Source organism: Laccaria bicolor, genomic scaffold, assembly GCF_000143565.1.
Source record: "Laccaria bicolor S238N-H82 LACBIscaffold_3 genomic scaffold, whole genome shotgun sequence".
NCBI classification, from domain to species: domain Eukaryota; kingdom Fungi; phylum Basidiomycota; class Agaricomycetes; order Agaricales; family Hydnangiaceae; genus Laccaria; species Laccaria bicolor.
The window spans coordinates 451,141-469,720 of NW_001889874.1; the positions used below are offsets into that span (position 1 = coordinate 451,141).

Sequence of the window (18,580 nt, forward strand, 5' to 3'; positions counted from 1 at the left end):
TCGGTCACTATACCCACACAGGGCGTCACTCAGGGGATTTTGATGCCCTATCTACGAAGAAACTTCCAGATTGGGGATGAGGTCCAGATTATGACAGACCCGAATCCCGGGTTTATGGGATGGGTGACGGCTGTTGAATCTGGAAGTGAAGGCGATCCAAAAAAATTTCTGTTGTCAACATTTCGCAGGAGAAAGAGGTAATGTTTACGGGTCGAGAGGTCCTTACTTATAGCTTACCCTGTTTAGGTTAGGACATCGTGTTCAAAGGTCAAATTTTATTCTTCGCCATTTGTGTGGACAACAATATGTCCAATACCACCCCCACCCCCGAACAGGCAGTATGCAATCGTCAAAACGATCAACAAAAAAAGGAAGCAGGACCCCGATGAAGGCCGGAAAGTCAGAATAAATGAAAATCCTAACCGCCGATATGAAGGCAAAGAAGTAGGTGTCGTTCACAGGAATTTTAAAGGTTACCACGGAAGAATCAAATCTACGACCCCGCAAGGGGACGCACAGGTTGAGCTGAATGCTACAGCTATATCCACAATGAGAGTCGAATGTTTTCCTCTCATCCATTTACGCATTCTGTAAGTTCATCTTTCATTTTGACTCAATTGACTCATAGTTTTCGCAGCCAGAAAAACGATATGCTTTTGGGGCCACTCTCTGAACTTCGCAACATATCCCAATTGACAGCTCCCACCGTAAAAGAAGCAGGACCGTCATCTCTCATATGCTCGACTCCTCTTCCACTCCCCACAGATATACCAGGAAGTCCAGCATGGGACCCTTCGTCAAGAACACCTCGGCAAGACGAGGATGAGGGGGACGAAACGCCGCCAGAGGCAGTTCCGTATTGGTTGGCCGATGAAACCTTCAAAAAGTACAAATTCAGATTAATAGTACATGATCCATCAACACGGTATGAAGGAGGGATTTACCATGGCAAGTATGCGCAATTCTTGTCCGCAATCACTTCAGGCAACCACCTAAAGGTACCCTCTTAGGGTAGTTAGTCCATGCCAATAAGACTACCCTATGAGGGGCCAATACCATGGTATATCCCACCTATTTATTGGATTCCCCTGGGGGTAGCCAGGTATTCCCTTGGGATTCCCCTGATATTCTTCTGGACTTCCATAATTGGCCTCTCCTGTCTTGGGAATCCAAGTGATGTGGGAGTCCCTTAGGAGTTGTTCCATGGGATTCCTTTAACTAAGGGATTCCCATCTAATTTTTTTCTGGTACAATGGGACTCCCAAGGATCAAAGTACCCAAGTTAATAACTTAATTCATGGATTTTTGTTTAAATGTCCATCTTATCAGCATGGGGAGAGAACTTGAATAAATGAACTGGTATATTTCATGTACATGCTTTAAAAGTAGTTAGCACTTTCATATATATTTAATCAATGATAAGGAGAAGTTCAATTGATTTAGGAAGAAGGTTTATATATGATTTGAATTGAAGGCCCCAAATTTCACACTGCTTTGACAGCAGCTTTCATTGAGGATGTTGATAGAAGGAACTACAAACCTTCACCTGCATTTGCAATGCTGGTTGGTGCTGCACATAGATACTAACATACTACAGGTACTTGTAACTTACGCAAACAGATAGAAAATTGCCAAGGTGATTGTCATTCATGGAAATCAACCTTTGTAAGGATAACATACTACATACAGTGCATAGAACTCAGTAAAACATAGCAATCATATATCATACTTGAAAACATAAGGTAGCAAAAGAGATAACCAAGTAGACTACTAGGGAATGAAATATTCAGAAACTAGCGCCTTCCGTTTGGAGGATAACCTCTCGACGAATCCTTTGAAGAGCCTGGCCTGCCATTGTTTGGAGAGGTCGGGTGACCACCAGATGGGATTCACCATGCTGGCAAGGGAGCAACCTTGCGGATAGCGCTGTCATCCAGCTGCGATATCTTACGCTTCTTTGGAGGTGGCTCGGGGTAAGAAGCACCCATGACAGGATGTCCCACATCCTCTTCGTTGTAAGACCGCTTTGCGAGATTGCGAGGGTCTTCTACGGCATAGTGACTGCGTGCTGGGCCTGCATTGTATCGATCAGGATGACGATGGCCATCCTCATTGTGACTGGTACGCTGGTGGTTGAGTGGAGGTGGATTGGGTGCCTCATGGGTGTCACCACAATAATCAGAATCAATTTCATGGTAGCGACTCTGATTGTGCCCAGGGGTGAAATCACGGGTGTGTCGATATTCATCATCTTCCCTGCCAGTGTAAAAGTTTCGATTGTAGCCACGACGATCATGGTTCACCGGATCTGGCTGAAAAGGCTTCTTCATCTGTGGTAGAATTGCAGGATCCCAACATTGGTGAGTTTGTTCTCGATCATAAGGATCTGTTGTAGATCGAGGGTGAGCGGAGCGGGCACGGGAATTTATGGGTGCTCGTTGGTAGTCCTGACCACGATCACAATAATCTGCCAAAGATTGTGAACGAGGAGAGTGTGGACCGGAGTTGGTGGATGCTCGTGGGTAGTCCAGACCATGATTGCCGGGATCTGCTAAAGATCGTGAGTGAGGAGAGCGAAGACTGGAGTCAGCATCTGCTCGTTGTTGGTAACCACCGCGATCGCGAGAATCCACTGAAGTTCGGGAGTGAGGGGAGCGTGGACCGGGGTTGCTGGGGACATGTTGTTGGTAACCACCTTGATTACGAGGGTCCATTGAAGATCGGGACTGTGGGGAGCGGTTGCTGGGCACACGTTGCAGGTAACTTTGAGAGTGAGGCAAGGTTGGGCAAGGATTATGAGTTGGACGGTGATAAGGAGGGTTGGTGGCGAGTCCTGCAAAATCTTCCTCATCGCTGCTGTCTGTTCCGACCGGTTTGTGAGGTTTATGGCCAGTGGCTTTGGCTGACTTGGCCCAGACTTTCGAATTGTAAACAGTCAACAAAACCTTCCCCGTTATGTCTACAACAAGGGGAATATCTTGCTGTTTAATCAGTCGTTGCTTTTGTTGATCTATCATGTAGTGTTAGATGCAAGATAATACAAAAAAAAGGACATCAAGCTTACCTGGAGTCCACGACACAATTCGAACATACGGTGATTTCAGAGATGTGTCCGTATCAATCTCCTCATCATCACTAACCTGCCTTCCCCTCTTCCACTTATACTCATCAACGCGGGACTGAACAATCTGTTGGAAGAACCCCTCCCCCTTCCCCTTCCCCTTCAAGGTGAATCCTTCCTGGGGAAAGTCGTTCACAAGACCCCATCCAATAATGGTGACCTCGTTCTTGTACGCGAAGTCTGTCCATGACCAATTCATTGTAACCTTCTTCATGTTGCCACCTTCCTCGTTGTGGGCAGTTAAGATTTCGACTAATGTAGCAATGTTAAACGATGCCTTTGCGACAGTGAAAAGAAACAACTTACTCAGATCACTTCGCAAAAATTCACCAAGAACTCGCATAAGGCAATCACACTTATTCTCAGTGGACTTCGGCTCGACATGTATCAATGGACTGTTTGAGGATGCTGCCATTCGCTGGTCCATCTCTGCCATCTTGAACATCCCCTCGTAATCTCTCAGCTGGGTCTCAACTGATGACTTGTAATGTTCACGAAGCTTTTCGTATTCACGGCTACCACCCCAAGCCAAGCTTGAAGTTGAATTGGCATTGACGTCAATGGCAAATCCAAAGACTTGAATCCCAGTCTCCTTGTAAGCTCGGGTGGCCTAAAACACGTGTTAGTATGAGGGAGATAGGATGTTAAGAGAGCGATAACATACTAGTTTGATAAATGGCTCATCAACTTTCTTTATCACCTGTGGGAACTTTCCGTCGTCTCGCTTGGATTCCAAAAATGCCACAACAACACTGCGATAATAATCGAGTTGTTCCTTGAAATGCTCATGAATGTCTTGCTGCGAAGGGTTCTCTCCCAGAGAGTTGAGCTCCTGATTATAAAGCTTCGCAACGAACTTAGCCCATGCTTGTGCAGAAACTGTATTTACATCAGCTTCTAGCACGGTAGGGACATTGGAGATACATACCATCTTTTGTTTTCTTGACAATACCAAAGCGAGTGTACCAATGCTGGAAGGCTGACCAAGGGTTGAGACGATGACTCGTCTTGACTTCTTGAGCGACAAGTTGGAGGAGAAGCTTCATGGGTTTGTCGTATTCAGAAGCCAAGGCTTCAAGCTTGTCGAGATACTCTTGATGTGCTGCAAAGGCAGCCTCTTTTGCAACCTTTGGGAGGGGGACCTGATTTGTGGCGATGGGTATCCAATTCGTCATCAGCCTCAGCCTCAGCCTCATCATCCTCGTCGAAATTATTGGCAGCATCGGCAGATGAACATGATCGAGTTGACTTCTTTTTTGTGGGTTTGGGTACAGATTTGCGGCGATGGGTGTTCAATTCATCATCAGCGTCAGTGTCAGCCTCATCATCATCAGCGTCGTCAGCCTCAGCCTCAGCCTCATCATCATCAGCATCAGCCTCATCATCCTCGTTGTGATTATTGGCGGCATCGGCAGATGAACGGGCCATTTTGAGAAGGCGAGCGACGTCGGCAGTATCCTTCGATTTCTTGCTGACAGGCTTCTCTGACGACTCGTTAGCTGGATTCTCTCCATCATAACCGCCATCATCCTCAACACCAGAAGAATCATTGTCGCTGACAGGATCAGCATGGCCCTTGGACTTCTGCTGAGCTGTAAAACATGGAGGAGATGTTGCAGCAGCAGCCTCCACACGTCTTGAAAGGGCGATACGCTCCTGACGTATTTTACGGGTGGCTGCGACAGTTTCCCCGTAATCAGATCCACTGGGTTCGCTTTCTTCAATATATTGACAGTCTTCCTCATCCAATCTAGGGTTTTGCTTATCCAGCAAAAGGAGTTGAGCCGTTGAGCAAGAAAGGGCCGGAGTTGTAGGCGAAGGGGATTCAGGATGATCTTCCAGTTCGGGATTATACTGAACATCTTCAATGTCAGCCTTCTTGTCACTGGCTTTCGGAATGCATGAAGTGAAGCCCTTGAAGATGGCACCATCGGCGTCTGGGCTGTCACGAATAGTATATTGCAATTCGTGATAACCTCTGCGGGAGGAAAGGAATTGATCGTCTTCGTCGTCGTCGTTCTGTGAATCTGGCACGTTATGAATCAGCCGTCTGGGTACGGGTCTCGGTTTTCGAGGCGGCTGTATGTCGCGAGTAGTAGTGGTGACATTACCGTCATTCTACATTTTCATAATCAGAAGGGCATTGGGTTGATAGGCAATATCTTACCTCTTTGTTCCTATGTTCTTTAGAATTCACAGGGAGAGTGGCAGCAAATTTTTCAGCAGTACCAACGGCCGCAGTCTACAATTTAATTTTGAGAGAGGCATCAAAGTGGCAGAAAGTTTCGTACATCTGGATTGTCTGCAGACAAACTCGTAGAAGGAGCGACGTTGGCTTGTCTGCTGATGGCATTGTCGATGTCCATTGCCACTCCCTGTTCCCTGGCTCTGTCACCTTCTTCGTCTGTTTCTCGTTCTTCGAGGTTAGGTCTCTCCGCGGCTGTCTACATTCTATAAGTGAGTGGAAGGCATTGAGTGAGACGAAATTTTCAGTACCTCGGCAACATCAACGACCTCTTCAGGTTCTTTTGGTTCAGCATCCACAGGATTCTACAATTTTCGCGCGTCAGAGAGGGCATTTGCATAGGTAGGAATCGTTCGTATGGAATCAGCTTTGACGGTTTTGTTTTTACGGGCACGCGGTTTCACAACATTCTACATCTTTGGATTGGTAAAAGCCTCGGCAGATAATAAGAATTCAAACCTTCATAACACGATTCCTCGTGCCAGGTTTGGCGCGGGTTTCAGGTAGTGGAATGTCAGGAAGGGTAGCCTTCCGGGAACGCGTTACACATTGGTCGTTCTGGGGCATATGAGTATACAGGTCAAGGTGGTATGGGAGAAAAATGGGGGAATCGGCTAAACCAACGCAGAGTATAAATTTGTCACATACCTGTAGCATTGTCTTGATGTGTGGGCCACCTCCATGGGCAAATCACAAAAAACAATAGATTGACAAATATACTAATTGATATCATCCAAACCGGTTCAAATGCATGTGGCCACTATATAAAATCACTAGATAAGTCGACGAGGAACAATGGCTGCACGACCAAAAAAGTTGAAGAAGGACTGGGTGTAGAAATGAGCCACTTGACGCTCCAATTCTTCAATTTCACTGACTGAATAACAACCTCCTGCTTTGTCTTCCGACGAAATGGATTCCGGAAGAGGTCCCTGCCATGTCAACATGAGTCTCTTGATAGCCAGAAGGTATGGCAGTCGGTCTTCGATTCTATCTGCAGCAAGCCCGATATTTCCTTTTGAAAGCTCGACTGCCAAAGTCGACTGTTCTGGGAAACAAGCAACCAGTGCATTGTGGGGGTCATGAATGTCAAAATTCGGCGATTTCGCACGTGAGTGCAAAGCTGATAGTTCGTGTCGAAAGTTCAAGCTAAAAAGCTTGTAGAGAATTTCTTGAATGATGTGACGTGGAATTGAGGCACCTGCCTCGAGATCGCCTTCTCCCCAGCACGAAGGAATGAGCCTGTCACTGGGCACCAGCTCAACTCCCACTTCACGCAAGCAATCACAGAGTATCTCCTTCAATGTTTCTGCACGCCGAGACGCTTTCGTCGGTTTGGAGGGATTGGTGGATTTGGAGCCAGAGGGCTGCTTTTCCTTGGATGAGTTCAGGAGATCGCGCCATGCTTGGTTGGACAGTGGCTGGGCTGACGACAATGCTGCACTAACACGATAAATGAAGGCGGTTCTGAGGCGCAGCCATTGATGAAGATATTGAGTTGTTTTCTCTTCCGTCGTGCAGCTAACAAATAATCCGGGATCAGGGAACATATACCCAACTGCGTCAGTCTGTTCAGTGTATGGTGATCAGCCAGCATGAAATTTGTCCCAGTCCTAGTCCAGTCCAGTAGGATTCCGGGAATCCAGTAGGAGTCCAGTAGGAGTAGGTGGGGGAGAGTAAAGAGCTCTCAAACACGAATATCATGCTCTCCAAAACTGGTACTCCAAGGAGTGGAATATCATCCTTGCTGCACACGATAATACTGGTAAGCCTAGTTATCTTGGCAAACAGATCTGACTCCAATACATGTTAGATTCACCAGAGTTATGATATCAACTTCAACTACGAAAGGACGAACTCCTGAACGTCCTCTCCCTATGGAAGAAGTCTTTACCTACAAGTACCGATGGTGCGTGGGGTCCCACCAATGAGGAGATTATGGCTGCTCGGAGGATTATGATGATATTCTTGAAAGTTGTTGGTTAGTATTAGTATCTATTGCTGGGACTCTGTCCTTTCTCGTCTTCATTCCTTGGGAATCCCACAACTATCTGTTGGATTCCAACTCTTTGTTCCTTGGATTCCCACCCTGGTCTTCTGCATTTTATGGGCATCCCAGCAATGTCTAGGAATCCCACATTAAATTTTGACAGATCGCTGGGAGTCCCAATGATGTTCCATTTCCTTTGTGGTTGTCCGTGCCAACATGTTTGTGAGTCCCACGACATACTTTGGAAGTCCTATGTATGTTCAACTTCCTCTATGGGAGTCCCAGGCAGTCTTTTGGGAGTCCAACAATAGGTTGTGTGTCATCCCTGGGACTCCCAGGTTAGATCTTCACATACTTCTGGAAGTCCTATGGATGTTCAACTCTCTCTATGGGAGTCCCAGGAGGTCTTTTGGGAGTCCAACAATAGGTTGTGTGTCATGCTTGGGACTCCCAGGTTAGATCTTCTGGAAGTCCTATGGATGTTCAACTCTCTCTATGGGAGTCCCAGGAGGTCTTGTGGGAGTCCAACAATAGGTTGTGTGTCATGCTTGGGACTCCCAGGTTAGATCTTCACATACTTCTGGAAGTCCTATGGATGTTCAACTTGGAGTCCCAGGCAGCTTTTGGAAGTTCAACAATAGGTTGTGTAACATTTATGGTCATCTCAGCAAATGGTGACTTCTGGATGCTGGAAGTCTCACAGATGTTCTGATGGGCTATGAGGAGTCCCATGCTCAATTTGCTTGGTGGGCCTTCCATTCAACACTTTACAGTGCTTTCCAGTCCTACATGATAATTATAAGACTTATTAAGATATGTTACCAGTTGATTTCCTCAATGAAATTTAATCCAGGTGGACACTAGCTTTCTCAATTATGTAAATAAATTGGTTTGGTGTACAAATTGACCATTCCAAAATTTCCACTTGATTTCCAGTCAGCTCATCATGGTTGAACACTGCATGTGAATGTACTAAGCATAGAGCTAAAATTCTTATATTTGAGTTTACCTTGAGTTTGCCTTAAGTCAAAAATGCCTTTGTCTCCAGATATATGATTTCTCTCCATAGCAAAGTTGTTTTACTCTCAAAATTATGAGTTAGTACCACTAGATTTGTTGGCTTGCTACCTTTCTAGTAAAACCCATTTGGAACTGATTGGGGTCTATTGCTTGGGAGTCCCAGTATAACAAGATAAATTTGGGTGGGAATCCCTTGGTTGAAGGAATCCCATGGAAGATATATTCAGGACTCCTACAATCCTAGGATTCCCAAGGACAGGAGAAGTGAACATGGAAGTCCAGGTAAATACCATGGGACTACCTGCCCCAGTCCCAAGGGACTCCAAAAAATAGGTGGGATATACCATGGTATTGGCCCCTCATAGGGTAGTCTTATTGGCATGGACTAACTACCCTAAGAGGGTACCTTTAGGTGGTTGCCTGAAGTGCCGCAATTGGTGGTAGTGTTGCGAAGGTCTCAATCAACTTCAAAACCCCGGAAATACCATTACAACATCTGCTGCCCCTCCATCCAACGATGGAGGGGGAACTCGTCGTGCCACTTAGCGGTCCGCTTCGCAGTCAGCTTCTGAAGGTCGCAAAATACAATGATGGTCGATGTGCTTTGAAAGATCCAAGAAAACCACTTCCGCGGCTCAAGAATTATGAACCACCTACCATGCAATCTGACCAGTTAGCCTCAGTGACGGGGATGATCTAGGGTATTCCTAAGTGCTGGAATGATCGTTTCTTACGCTTTTTTCATCGAAATTCACCCCTTGGCTCATAAATTTAATCTACTCTGTGTAAATATTCTATATCAACAAAAATTTGATACATTCCGGGCACTCGTTCAATTGCAGGTGCAACACCTAGTTCTCCCCGAATTCTTGTGAGCGGGAGTGTGTGTTTGTGTGGTTTGGCGTCTATTGGCTTGAGTGACTTTAGGGGAGCCTTACAAGGATCACGTGGAAAGATGTCAGGCTGCCCTAAAGTAGCTGTTGTCAAAACCAGCAAGGCGTTGGGTTGTTGCCTTTTTTCCTCCCACAACCACTCACTTGCCATGACAATGGGGAATCAATATCTTTGTAGTCCATATGTAGTTTCAGAACGAATATACAATAGATGAATGAAAGCCCGGTCAATTGTAATCGGCGAGCCTAAGGTCGTACAGGGAGTGAGCAATTGTTCCCTGGCTGGTCGACGTCAATGTTGTCTCCAGGGCGTGCCGTTAGCATATGGTTGGAACCCAAGGAAAAACCCGTCAGTGATGCTTTTCTGGTTGAACTAGATAATGAGATGAGTCGTATCATGGTCATTAGCATCTTGTTGGTTGATGTCCTCTCACCGATTACACATAGGTAGCCATCTTTGAAGAGCAAGTCAATGTCGTCAGCTTCGAGCATGTTCACCTTGTACTCGAGAAACGGCCACAGCTTCCATGGATCCAAAACCTATAAAGGTGTTTAGCAAGGTAAAGACTTCGGCTTATCATTCTTACGACGACTTTTCCGTTCATGCGAAGCTTTTGAAGGACTGTGAAAAGGTCGAGGTCTCCCTTGTCATTGCACTCGACATCAATCTCTTGTCTGTGACACCAGTCTTTTGGCCCTTCAAAGTGTCGTACGCAGAGTATGCGATGGGGAACTTCAGGAACACTTCGTGCAGCTTCGTCTTTGTCCACCAGGAGAGGTTCTAAAGGCAAGCTCCGCATATCGACTGCCACCATCTCAATACCGATCTCAATATCGGCTTGACTATCTTCATGCGTACCCAACACCTGAAATCGGAGTAAGTTTATTTTAGCGCATCTGGCAGTGTTATCTCACAAAATTTATCAGAGCATTCTCGTAGTCGGTTTTGGTAGGCTCCGCGTGGTTTCTTTTGGCAGTGGAGGGGACAGATAGTTGGAACTTTTGACATAACGACTTCAGGATATCCCTGCGAAACTTTTTGAGAGCAGTTGGCGCAATAATATCTCGTTGTAAGATACATTCAGCGTGTTCAATCGTTAGGCCTGCCATTACGGGTCAATGAGGGCATTGCGGTCCACTGACTCTTTAAAGGCTCAATTTCCATAGCAACGGCGACCATGTCCCAACTGTTGTAGTGTTTCTTGTTCTTGTATAACGACGGGAGAACAATGACAACCTATGGACTTGATAAGCTGCGACTTTTTCGCTCGAACTGCTCTAATGCCTCCCCATCGCATCCAACGTTACCACTCGCGTCCAACCACAAGGTCCATATTTTCCCCTGAGCGCTTGCTCACCCCTCCACCAAGTACTCTAAGATCTGCATTCCATTCACTTTCATTGACCATTATGATGTCACGGATCCGGACGAGCCCGAAACAGCTGAGTCATCAAGTAGCAAATCATACCGCCCAATTCTGATGTTAAAACCGCGAGGGGAAGTGTCCCAGGCTTACAACCTTCAGGTTGAAATGAAAGTTGACAACAAACAATTCGCAGATGTACAAGTAAGTTCTAACTTTTATTGATGCCTAAAGCCTCGCTGATCCTTACTTAGGGTCTAATCTCACGATTGGTTGCTGACCACCTAGAGACCAGCCTTTCCTTTAGGCAACAATCCAGCGCCGATTTAGATACCGTTTATGAAAAGGTGATTTAGCTCAAGTTGAGTCAATGTGACTAACAAAGCTGCAGGCACTTGAAAAATTTCCATTGCTAAAGCGGTTCAAAGATAATTGGGCCATCTCTGACTTTGTGAAGCTTGAGCTGAAACGGACTGTGCAGCAATCCCGGAGATCGCATAAGAAAAACTCAAAGGCGCGCAATTCCCCGGACAATGATTTCGACGACCAGTGATTGGGCTGTGATGATCCCGTGAGTGGCCCTTTCACCGGGATATTTGCTTGGTTTCCTGGAAATACTCTAAATCTGACTTGTGCTTCGTCTTTTTGGCGGATTTGGTGTCAGATTATATATATGTTGTTGTATATTTATGCGGACCATTTTCCAAGTATGGCTTCAATACGAATTTTGAAATTGTTCAAGAATATGTTCTATATACGGATTTTGTACTTGTAAGAGGCTGTGAAAGTATGATATATTAGGCTACATATTTCTTGTTTGTCCTAAGATTTGTCAACTTTTCGAAGGATCAAAACACAATTATAATAAATTTTGATGGAAATTTTAAAATGCGACAATAAGATTCGGCCCTCAGCGGAATTGGTTGTCAGACTAAAAATCTTGTAATGAGTCCGTCTTATCAGCAAACAATAGTCAAAAATAATTAATTTGTCCTTGTATCTGTCAATCTCTTCGCTTAGGTGTCTGATTGTCCCTTGTTTCAGGTGTTACATCATGTACTCCTCAGCTGTACCATAGGAATTCCTGCTTAGCTGCCATGAAAGAAATGAAATGAATTTTCATTCATTCACAGCACCTGTTTCATTCAATCCTGGCGACTGTTCCATTTTTTTATTTCATTTTACTTGGCCTTCTAGGAACTGAATGCTAACTTTTTTCAAGCACTGTGCAGCAGAAGGATGTATTAAAGGTTTACAAAATAAAAGAGGAGGTGGATTTTGTGAAGAACATGAAAGTCAATATGAGGATAGATGCTGTATCCGTGACTGTCCTCGAGACAGAGTTGAAAATACACTGGCATGCTGCTCTCACCAGGGAGAATGGAAGAAATACAAACTTGACCACAGTTGTTCAAGCTTGCTTGGAGTAAAAAGAATCTTACAAAGACCAGAGGAAAGAAATGCTTGGCAGCCTGTTCAGCCCCATGATGACGATGAGGTGTGTATCAGGGGTCTATGGGAATGCCCCCAGCAAGCTGTGACCCATGCCATAGGCACAGGTCTAAAGCTTGTTGACTCTGAACACAGCCTCCCCAACTTACCAAGCAATATTCTAATCAACAATTTGCCCAAGTTCTCAGTTGGATAAAGGATGAGTCTTACTTATAAACTTGTAAGGACTTATAACTGTTTGGTCAAATAGAAGATTTCATTTTTGCGATGGACCCTAAAGGTAGTGCCTGACAGGATTTATATTTTTATCTGGCTTTTATCTGATTGTCTCTATCAGTAACAAATAAGTATCCTTCTTTGGATGTTGCTCTGGATAAGCTGACAAATAATCTCCCTATTTGGTAACCTCCTTGGCTCCATGTCCCTCACTCCAGGTGTGTCCATTTCTATGAAAAGCAGCAATTCAACTTTTTCCTATCAAAAGTGCCTTATTTGTACTCCTCGTAGTTACTACCTCTCTTGTTATCCTCAAGCTCCATGAAAATAGTGTTGCAGCTATTATACTTTCCCCATGTCCCTTTGGCTGTGTTTTTTTCAAAATGTAAGAACAAACTACTTAACTTTCTGCTAATAAAACCTACTCACCTGTAATCTTTCAAAGAATTATCCTAATATTAGTGGTAAATAATTTTTCTGCATTAGTAGCCAGTGCAACTGGCAGCATTTCAGAGTTGGTGCCACATATATACAATTTATGAACCACAGCTCTGCTCAGTCCTTGATTGTATCATTATTCTGTGTCATGTGGGGGTATTCCCAGTGCTACCTGTACTAATCAAAACTCATACCCTTGGGGTGTCACCCTGGTGTCCTGACTTTCAGGCACCTTTTCATCTTTTTTCTGAGAGTTTTTTTCATTGCACTTCTTGTGGTTGGACAATAGTAGATCTCAATCCCATCCAAGCTGATTAGCTCTTTTAGAATATTGTGAAGAATAGATCCAGACTGTCAAGATAAAGCTTATCTTTATTTCCCAGCTTGGTCAACCCTTCTTTTAGGCGTCAAATCTTCTGCAGAGTGTTCATCAGAGGAGTCATCCAATATGACTAGCCTTGTGGAAATCACATGTCAGAAACTCTAAGTCTTGTGATGCACTCTTGGATTTCTATTTAAAATTGATTTTGATATATCATGTAACTGAAACATTATTGTGAAAAATATCATTAATCACATCTATCAATGAGTGAAACAGTACCTCCCTCTTGCCTGGACTACTTGCTCATTATTTTTATCACAGAAATATTCTATGAACCTGGGATGCTGTTACACCAAGTGACCACAGTGTTTCACCAGATGATTTTGAAGAAATTAGTTGAAATATAGAGAGAGACATCTCTCTGCATCTCAAAGAAAATCCAGTGAACAGCAGAGTATAAGGGGGTTGAGTTTTTCTGACATTTTGCAGCTCTCCTGTTTTCTCCATATAAATTCCATAGAGGTGTTGGTCAGTTTGCTAATGAACCACAGCATTCTCTTCCTCTCTAACCAACTTGATTATCTGCTCATCCTGCTCAGAATACCATTCCACAACTTTTTCTGCAATATGCCTTTGTGGATCAGGATTCCCACTGCTGAGGGGCACAACACCATAGAATACAGCTGTCAAAGAATTTACAAAATGCAGCTCTTGAAATGGCAGACACTGATAAGACTTGCATATTAATTACAAAAAAAAGAAAAAAACCACAATTTAGATGAAGATGTACTCTGGGGTTGGCATTGGATCCACCCGTAGGGGTACACAGAGTGTCCATGACCCTACCCTCATAGTCTTCAAAATGTGGCTAACATCAGGTGTGTCAGAAAAAAGTGTAATGGTTTTCTTAATTAGGAAATGGCCCAATTAGGAAATAGTGCGCACATCATCATTAACAATGACCACACCATGCTAGCCATTAACTCTTCTGGCCCAAAAAGCATGGGAAACAGTTCCCAACCTAAATACGCACTGTGCCTGACATCAGGTGTGGCAGAAAAAAGTGTAACACTTTTCCCAGTTAGGAAATACTGCACACATCAAAGCATATACTACACATGAGTCAATGCTATTGGTAAATATCTGTCAACAAACATCCCAATGAGTGTTTTCTGCCTACAAAATAATAGGTAAATCCCCTATCCCTTATATTGAAAAAAAATCCCAAGTTTTTCTCTTAAATATAGGACTCCAGACACCCCTTGTGGCTGAAGAAATATATCCTTAGTCAACCCTAGCTGCAAAATATATGCCAAGTCCATCCCAGACAAGAAATATATTTCTACATTGTGACAGTCACAATTCAGGGTCCAGACATAAGAAATATATTTACAGTCCATTCCAGTGAGGAAATATATTTTTGGGTGTGTGACACACTAGAAATATATTTAGTGTGACATTGGACAACAAAATATATTTAGGTAAAAGTGGAGATATATAAGCCCCAGAATATATACAATACCCTGACATTTAGTCCCATAGTATTCATGGAGTTTGCAAGACTAATAGTCAGCTGTCAGTGGGTGACTGAAGTGGGAGTGGGATTGTCGGGAAGTGGGATGTTTGGCACAATGGGGGTGTAATGTAAGTCAGTGGTGTTTTGGGAAGCTGGATTCAGTATAGTCCCTTTTAGGTAGCCAAGAATGCCTCAGCTGCTGGCTGCAATGGTAATGAGAGTTTTGAAGGTATCAAAGTTTGTACCATCAAATTTCTCTGTCTCCAAGAAAATAGATGGGTTGGCAGTTGACGACATTTTTGTGGGAGTGTGTGGGGTACAAAGATATAGGCTTTATGATTCACAAGCAGGGTAGTAAAGCAAGTAGCAAAATGGTGTCTGTAGTTCCTGTTATTAAAGCGCAGCCAGGCCCATAACCTGTAGACGTATGGAACTCAGAGTCAGACACAAGGTGATCATGACTGTGTATTAGTTTAGCCACCTGTAGATGTATGGAACTGGGGTAAACAGGTTGTGAGTCTCAGATGAATAAATGTAAGTAAAAAGGATCTCACCTCAGAGTCAGACACAAGGTGAGGATGACTAAGGTGAGGAGAAATAAAGTTTGTGTATATATACAAAAAGCAGTGGCTTGGAGTAAAGACTAGCAAACAGCAGGTGAAAGAAAAGGAGGAAAGAGACGTGATTGAACAAACAAACAAAGCATATGCATGAATACAGAGGAGGGGGAAGGGCATGATGGAGATTTGGGGGTTGGTGGTTTGACCTAGTAAAACATGCATGATGTATATGTGTGCAGTGTATATGTACCAAGTTGTAGACTATTTCTACACACACACAATGTAACTGTTGTGATATGTTTGATCAGGACAGCCTGTGGCAGTGTTGTTTGTTTGGCCCTTAGGTGCACAGGTACAGTAGCAAGACCAAACAGTGATGATGTGCTTGTAAGTGCTTATATCAAAGGTTTGTGTGAAGGGTCCCAGAACTTCTTTAAGCAGGTTTCTCGTATCCCAGAGGAAAAGGGTTGGTACCATGTATCTCTCTAGGACTACTACTTGCTCATCACTTTCACCACAGAAATATTCCATGAGCCTGGGATCCTGTCACACCCATGACCTGCAATTTATCAGGTGACTTTGAAAGCCAGTCAAGTGGAGGTGACTGAAAAAATGGAGAAATATATTTCTCTGTATCTCGAACAAACATTTAACAAACAGCAGAGTGCTCAGGGATCAGGATTGATGTTTATGCAATTTCTAAATGATTTTCTTCTGCACTTTGACATCTCTGATTATTCCCTACATCCTAGTGATCAGGTGATGGCAAACTCTGTAAGTTTTGATTTGATCTTAAATGAGTTATATTTACATCTAGAGTCAGTAAAACACAATCCCTCTTACTCATCCAGTGTTTATTGAATGTGTTCACTGCCTCCTTCACCATGAACTATTTCTTGACAACCCACTGGTCATGGATCTGTCACTGAATTCAGGAGATAACAGAATAAGCAGTGTTGGATAAATCAGCTCTGGTGTTGCCAACCTCCTTCCCTGGGAGAATGGTGTCCCTCCTGAAGTATTTAGTAGTGCCCTCTACCTTGTATGTCTGATGGTTTACCTCTTCACATTTCTAACAGTTTTTGTAACCACTTTGGTAATTGGTCATGTGACCATCATCCCAACATCCCATTACATGGACCCTGATAGATAAAAACATTGTCTTTTTCCAATTTTTTGGCTATTTTCTAGCTATTTTTGGATATATTACCACATTTGGACATATGCCCTGGACCCTGAAAACAACCCCAGGTGTCATCACCAACAGCGAGCACCACCCCCATTTTTTTCTGATTTTTTGGTTATTTTGTGCTATTTTTAGCTATATTACCATATTTGGAAATACACCCTAGACCCTGAAAACAACCTCCAACATCATCCCTAACAGTGAGCACCACCCCTAATTTTTCCTGATTTTATTGCTATTTTACATGTGAAAAAGTGCATGTTTCTGAAATGCACGCTGGACCCTGAAAACCACAACACCCTCAACTCATCATTGTTCCCCATATTTTATTGCTAGTTTTTGTTCAACATAGCCACACCTTCCATACTGAAAACAGTAGGACCCTACAGCCCCAGGAAAGCATTTACAAACAAAAAGAAATTTATCAATAATACCCCCAGTAGTGAAAAATCATAACACATTTTTCTTTGGAACTAGGACCCCAGACACCTCTAGTAGTCTATCCAGAGCCAAAATGTATTCAGTGGTGTGACAGGCAAGTTTGTGACATGTTAACCAAAATGATTTATTCAGTAGTGAAACCATGAAATATATTTAATTCAGAGTCTTGGCACCAAAAAGATTTATTTAGTGCAAAAAAATAGATTCAGTAGTGTGACAGCTGGTTTTGTGACATTTTAAGGAAATAGATACAGTAAATATTCTGGATAAATTCAGTACAATAAATAAGTACAGTACTACTATTAGTCATGTAATATATACAGGAATTACATGACTAATAGTCAGTGGTCAGTGGGTGACTGAAGTGTACATTATCTGCCTCCTGCCTGGCCAGGGGCAATTTCAGTACACATCACTGTGCACAGCACATGTGATCATGACAAATACCATCCACATCAGGTCACAGGTTCAGCCTTCCATGGAATTCAGTAGTGTTGCACTTGAACCCTTGATCTAACCCCTAAATTTCATGTCCCACAGGCTCTTCTTCCAAACTTCCCCTGAGGACTCCTTTCCCCCCCAAACTCTTGTCCTGTGCCCCCTCCAAGTTCTCCTTCCTCATTCCCCCACCAAGCCCTTGTTCCAACTTGCAACCTCTCTTTTCAACCCTTACTGCCTCTCATTTCCTCCCAGACCCCCATAACCAGTCATCTTCATCCCCACACCTCATTTCCAATCCTCCCAAACTTTAGTTTCTGGGTCCTCTCATTTCTATCACCTCCTGTTTCTGTCCCTACTGCCTCTTGGCTTCCTGAAGATACTCTTATTCCCACCCCCAAGCAAGGTATTTATATAACGTACCCCTCATAATCCTGGAGGCCATAGCCACTGTTGTCATATTATAGTCATGGACATCACATCCTCATGAAACATTGGGCTACCAATGAACATTCAAGCTTAAGGTTGGTGGGAACTCTAGGGCAGGATTATCAATTTGCATCTGCTATATCATACTTCCTCACAGCCTCTTCCCAGAGTTTGAGCACCCATCGAACTGCCTTAACCAGAAAGTGTCAAGCATGCCATGGGCAGTTTGATGGAGATTACTGGGCCTTAAGTTTATGGTGCTAACTGCCCCCATATCAAGACAAAAAAGATGAGTGAATCTATCCTTTATTTCAATGCTTCCTGAATGCTTAGTAGAGTCAGGATGACAATTCGACAGTCCCATTTGATCTGGCTCTCAGTGGTAAAAATGATCCATCAGAATATCTCATGCATGGCACACATCCACCATCTCTGCCTCACTCATTGTGTCTTTCGCCTAGCCTCTGATGACACTGAGTGCTTTGGATGTGGTGATGATGCTGCTGCCTGCATATGATATATGGTGCTTGTGATTATGCTACTGCTGCAATGCTTTTCAAATGCACCTGCGCAGGTCATGAAGAGCATTGATGGGTGGTTTCATACGCAGGCTATGGATAAGGGTGTCATAGCTGTTGCGGTGGACTACATATCTGCATGAGTACCTTCCAATGTGTGCAGTTGTGCCTGCTGCTGCTTGTGCAGGGGCCTGATCCATGGATGCTTTTTAAGGACAGACAAGATTCAGCACTCACACACAGACAAAAGATGTGACATACAAGCAGAAAAGCAACACACTGGTCTGGAACATGACACACTGATGCCAAGAGTGTGCTTTGGTGTGTCTTAGGTGTGTTGCTCTTTGTCTGCTGCACCTGAGGCCATGTGGTAACTCTTCTCACAGTTGAACTCACTAAGTCCATGATCTACTGTACTCAACTGCAACTTC

At 43.8% G+C, this 18,580-nt stretch overlaps 3 protein-coding genes across 3 annotated transcripts; 2 read left to right on the top strand and 1 right to left on the bottom strand.

Annotated features, from left to right (window-relative positions):
- Positions 1-650: 650 nt before the first annotated feature.
- Positions 651-1,010, top strand: LACBIDRAFT_308472 (uncharacterized protein; the record flags this gene model as incomplete). Its single annotated transcript, XM_001875510.1, has 1 exon — positions 651-1,010. One exon carries the CDS (start codon positions 651-653, stop codon positions 1,008-1,010), a length of 360 nt encoding a protein of 119 aa, XP_001875545.1.
- An 8,505-nt stretch (positions 1,011-9,515) lies between these two features.
- LACBIDRAFT_322462 (uncharacterized protein) lies at positions 9,516-10,678 on the bottom strand (the record flags this gene model as incomplete). Its single annotated transcript, XM_001875952.1, has 5 exons — positions 9,516-9,809; positions 9,857-10,135; positions 10,185-10,372; positions 10,413-10,506; positions 10,628-10,678. The coding sequence occupies 5 exons, from the start codon at positions 10,676-10,678 to the stop codon at positions 9,516-9,518; spliced, it is 906 nt and encodes a 301-aa protein (XP_001875987.1).
- A 4,086-nt stretch (positions 10,679-14,764) lies between these two features.
- LACBIDRAFT_322463 (uncharacterized protein) lies at positions 14,765-16,610 on the top strand (the record flags this gene model as incomplete). The annotated part of the gene is made up of 9 exons (XM_001875511.1): positions 14,765-14,884; positions 15,055-15,090; positions 15,124-15,149; positions 15,482-15,524; positions 15,711-15,911; positions 15,955-15,959; positions 16,107-16,179; positions 16,490-16,523; positions 16,579-16,610. The coding sequence occupies 9 exons, from the start codon at positions 14,765-14,767 to the stop codon at positions 16,608-16,610; spliced, it is 570 nt and encodes a 189-aa protein (XP_001875546.1).
- Between the last annotated feature and the right edge of the window lie 1,970 nt (positions 16,611-18,580).